The sequence below is a fragment of the Cucurbita moschata genome, unplaced genomic scaffold, assembly GCF_002738365.1.
Source record: "Cucurbita moschata cultivar Rifu unplaced genomic scaffold, Cmos_1.0 Cmo_Scf00038, whole genome shotgun sequence".
Taxonomy (NCBI): Eukaryota; Viridiplantae; Streptophyta; class Magnoliopsida; order Cucurbitales; family Cucurbitaceae; genus Cucurbita; species Cucurbita moschata.
Genome location: NW_019268554.1, coordinates 1 through 4091, shown reverse-complemented (window position 1 = coordinate 4091; position 4091 = coordinate 1). Strand labels below are relative to the sequence as shown.

Genomic DNA, 4091 nt, shown 5'->3' with positions numbered 1-4091 from the left:
TGTTCATCCCAGCACCCAGCGAAATCCAAGACACAAGCTCGCAACATATCTTCCAAAATTTGATTCAATCTTTCAGTCTGTCCGTCCGTCTGAGGATGGAATGCTGTACTAAACCTTAACTGAGTCCCCAATGCTTTTTGGAGGCTTTTCCAGAACTGAGAGGTGAATCTAGTGTCCCGATCAGACACTATAGACACCGGTACACCATGCAAGCGTACTATTTCTCTGATATACAGCTGAGCCCACCGATCCACACGATAAGTGGTTTTGCCTGGGATGAAGTGAGCCATTTTGGTAAGTCTATCAACAACTACCCAGATTACGTTGAAGTTCTGCTTAGTCTTGGGCAAGCCTGAGATAAAATCCATGCAAACTGCTTCCCATTTCCATTGCGGAACCTTTAGGGGTTGTAGCAGTCCTGCTGGACGCTGCCTCGGGGCCTTCACCTGCTGACAGGTCAAGCATCGGCTTACAAATTCTGCTATCTCCTTTTTCATCCCTGGCCACCAATAACATCCCTTAAGATCCTGATACATCTTTGTACTTCCAGGGTGGAACGTATAAGAAGTATCGTGAGCTTCTGTCATAATATCCTTAAGAATTTTCTTGTCACGGGGAACGCATAAGCGATTTTTCCACAGCAGACCCCCATCTGAAGAGATTGAGTACCCCTCTGGTCTTTCAATCTCCGTCTGATTCCACAGCTTTTCAAGGTGTTCGTCAGACCTCTGAGCGTCAATAATCCGTCTTCGTAAGGTAGGTTGCATGGTCATTTGTGTTATCTGAGCAGTACCACCTTTGATTACAACATCGATTCCAGCCCTCTTCATCTCATCCTGTATTCTCTCCTGCTTAGTGATCATAGCGGAAGTATGAACTGCCTTTCTGCTCAATGCGTCCGCCACAACATTGGCCTTGCCTGGATGATACAGGATCTCGATGTCGTAATCTTTTACTAATTCCAACCATCTCCTCTGCCTCATGTTAAGTTCCTTTTGCGTAAATAGGTACTTGAGACTTTTGTGATCGGTGAATACTTGAATTTTCTCTCCATACAGATAATGTCGCCACGTCTTTAGTGCAAACACCACTGCTGCTAACTCGAGGTCATGAGTAGGATAATCCTTTTCATATTCCTTCAGTTGTCTGGAAGCATAAGCTATCACTTTACCCTTCTGCATGAGCACGCATCCAAGACCTTTTCCCGATGCGTCGCTGTACACCACAAGATTTCCTGATCCATCAGGGACTGTGAGGACTGGAGCTGTCACTAACCTCTCCTTGAGTTCCTGGAAGCTCTGCTCACAGGCTGATGTCCACAAAAAAGGCTTGCCTTTCTTAGTTAACTGAGTCAGTGCTGAAGATATCTTGGAGAAATCCTGGACGAACCTTCTGTAGTAACCAGCTAGTCCCAGAAAACTCCGTACCTCAGTGACTGTGGTCGGTCTTGGCCACTTCATCACTGCCTCAATTTTAGCTGGGTCTACTGTGATTCCTCTACTCGACACCACATGACCCAAAAACGCTACCTCAGACAGCCAAAATTCACACTTGGAAAACTTAGCGTACAGTCGCTGTGTTCTTAGTATGGTCAGAACTTTTCTCAAATGCTCTTCGTGCTCTGCCTCTGATTTGGAGTACACCAGGATATCATCAATAAACACTATAACAAAAGTGTCTAAAAATTCTTTAAACACTCTGTTCATTAATTCCATGAAGACGGCTGGTGCATTGGTAAGTCCAAAGGACATGACGAGAAATTCATAATGTCCATAGCGACTTCTAAAAGCTGTTTTGGGAATATCTTCTTCTCTTATTCTCAATTGATGGTATCCTGACCTCAAGTCAATTTTAGAGAATACCGATGCTCCCTGCAGCTGGTCAAACAAGTCGTCGATCCTCGGAAGGGGGTACTTATTCTTTATGGTGACCTTATTCAAATCTCTGTAATCTATACACAGGCGCAGGGATCCATCCTTTTTCTTGACAAACAGGACAGGGGCTCCCCAGGGCGACACACTGGGTCGTATGAAACCCTTATCCAATAGGTCCTGTAACTGTTCCTTCATTTCCCTGAGTTCTGCAGGTGCCATTCTGTAGGGTGCCTTGGAGATCGGCGCAGTTCCTGGTTCTAGGTCGATCCCGAAGTCAACTTCCCTAACAGGGGGCAAACTTGACAAATCCTCAGGAAAAACATCAACAAATTCCCTGACAATGTGCACTGACGAGACTGCCTGTTCAACACTGCTATCTAGGGTCACACTAGCTAAAAATGCACTTGCACCACCGCGGATCATCTTTCTAGCTTTAAGTGCAGTTACGACACTTGGGGTTCTTTTGGAAGTGGCTCCCTTATATGAAAAACTATCCCCTGACGGAAGTCTGAAAGTAACTATTCGAGTTTCACAATTAATAAGAGCACGATTCTCGCCTAGCCAATCCATACCCAAAATGATGTCGTAGTCTTGCATGCTTAAAACTATTAAAGTAGCTTCTAAGACTCGTCCCGACACTGTCACATTACCCCTTTTAACTCTATGCGTAGCCATTAATAACTCGTGAGCAGGGGTGGACACTGATAGAATGGTCTCCAAGGGTTCTTTTTCTAGGTGTGCTAGGTCAACGAATTCCTCGGACACAAATGAGTGTGTAGAACCCGAATCAAATAGTACAAAAGCTAAGTGATCAAAGACTGGTAGCGTACCTGTAACAACCGCGTCAGGTGCATCGGCCTGCCTGCCTGTAGTTGCATGGGCTACAGCTCGCCCCTGCTGCTGTTGGGCACCCCGACCCCTTTGATTCTTTGCTACAGGTCGATTAGTGACATCGTCTCTCTGTTGAGGGCAATTTGCTGCATAGTGTCCCATCTGGCCACAATTATAGCATACATTAGTCCCCAGGCGACATTCTCCCTGGTGAGTACGCTGACACTTAAGACATTGATTCCTGTTCTGTGCCGGGGTTCTTCCGCGATTGGCAGTGCCACCGCGGGGTGGTCTGTTAGTCCTGGGATGATTTCGATTTATCTGTTTTCCCTGGACTGCGATCTGGGAGTTTTGGGTTGACCCTGCTTGTAATCTGTCAGTGCGAGGTGCATCTATGAGGGTAGCCATCTTAAGAGCTGCTGTATAGTCTGAGGATGCCTGTGATGCCACATAACCTCTAATGTTCTCCCTTAGGCCGGCGATAAAACGTTCAGCCTTAAGCTCTTCAGTACTGACATATATAGGAGAGAATCTAGACAATCTATTAAACTCCTGATCATAATCCTCCACAGATAGGTCACCCTGTTTGAGTTCATGAAATGCTGCTTGCAGCTTCATTCTAGCAGCGACTGGATAATATTTGCGGAGGTAAGCCTCTTTGAACTGAGGCCAAGAGATAGGCTCTCCAAGAGGTGCAATCAACTTCTTAGCACCCTTCCACCACAAATGAGCCTCTCCTTCCAACATATACGTTCCGCAGTGAACCTGATATTCCAGCGGACAGTTCATGTAAAAGAAGGCTTTTTCCATGGCCTCAAGCCAATTTTCTGCTGCAATAGGATCTATTTTGCCACCTTCGAAGGAAGGCGGTTTCTGCCTCTGAAAATCCTTAAGATAACGAGCCTCTATGGTCATAGTTCCAGAGTCTCTGTTTCCCAGCAATGCTGTCTGTTGTATTGCTACCTGTTGCGTAGCTGCCTGTTGCATCGCTGTCTGTTGTAATGTTGTCTGTTGCAGCGTTGCCTGTTGAATGGCCTGTTGCATCATGGCCTGGTTAGTGACCAGTGTTTGCATCATCTGAGCCATTTGAGCTTGGTTTTCCATAGAGGTTAACATAAAAGACTGTACTACATCTGTAGTGAGGATAGTTGTTGGTTGTCTAGGTGGAACCTCCACGTTTCGGTGGGCACTGATGGGACCGCTTCAGGAGAAGGAGCAGTAGAGTCTGCGTCCGGTAAATCTTGAGTCACTGCTCTCCACTGACTCATTCCTGACCTTGGTGCCCGTGGTATAGGACATTCAAACCATTCAGGCATTTCTTCAACCTCCTCTTGAGGTTCAGGTACAGGTTGTTCCGCCTCAGGAGACGGGACATCAGTGTTCTGA

The 4091-nt window shown here is 46.3% G+C and overlaps 1 protein-coding gene across 1 annotated transcript in view; it reads right to left on the bottom strand.

Annotated features, from left to right (window-relative positions):
- The window catches only part of LOC111432474, a 7001-nt gene extending 3123 nt beyond the window's left edge, over positions 1-3878 (bottom strand). Inside the window, exon 1 of the mRNA XM_023069372.1 lies at positions 2705-3878. Coding sequence (XP_022925140.1) covers positions 2705-3821 — 1117 coding nt within the window. The 5' untranslated portion in view covers positions 3822-3878. The remainder of the gene's footprint in view (positions 1-2704) is intronic.
- Positions 3879-4091: the final 213 nt, after the last annotated feature.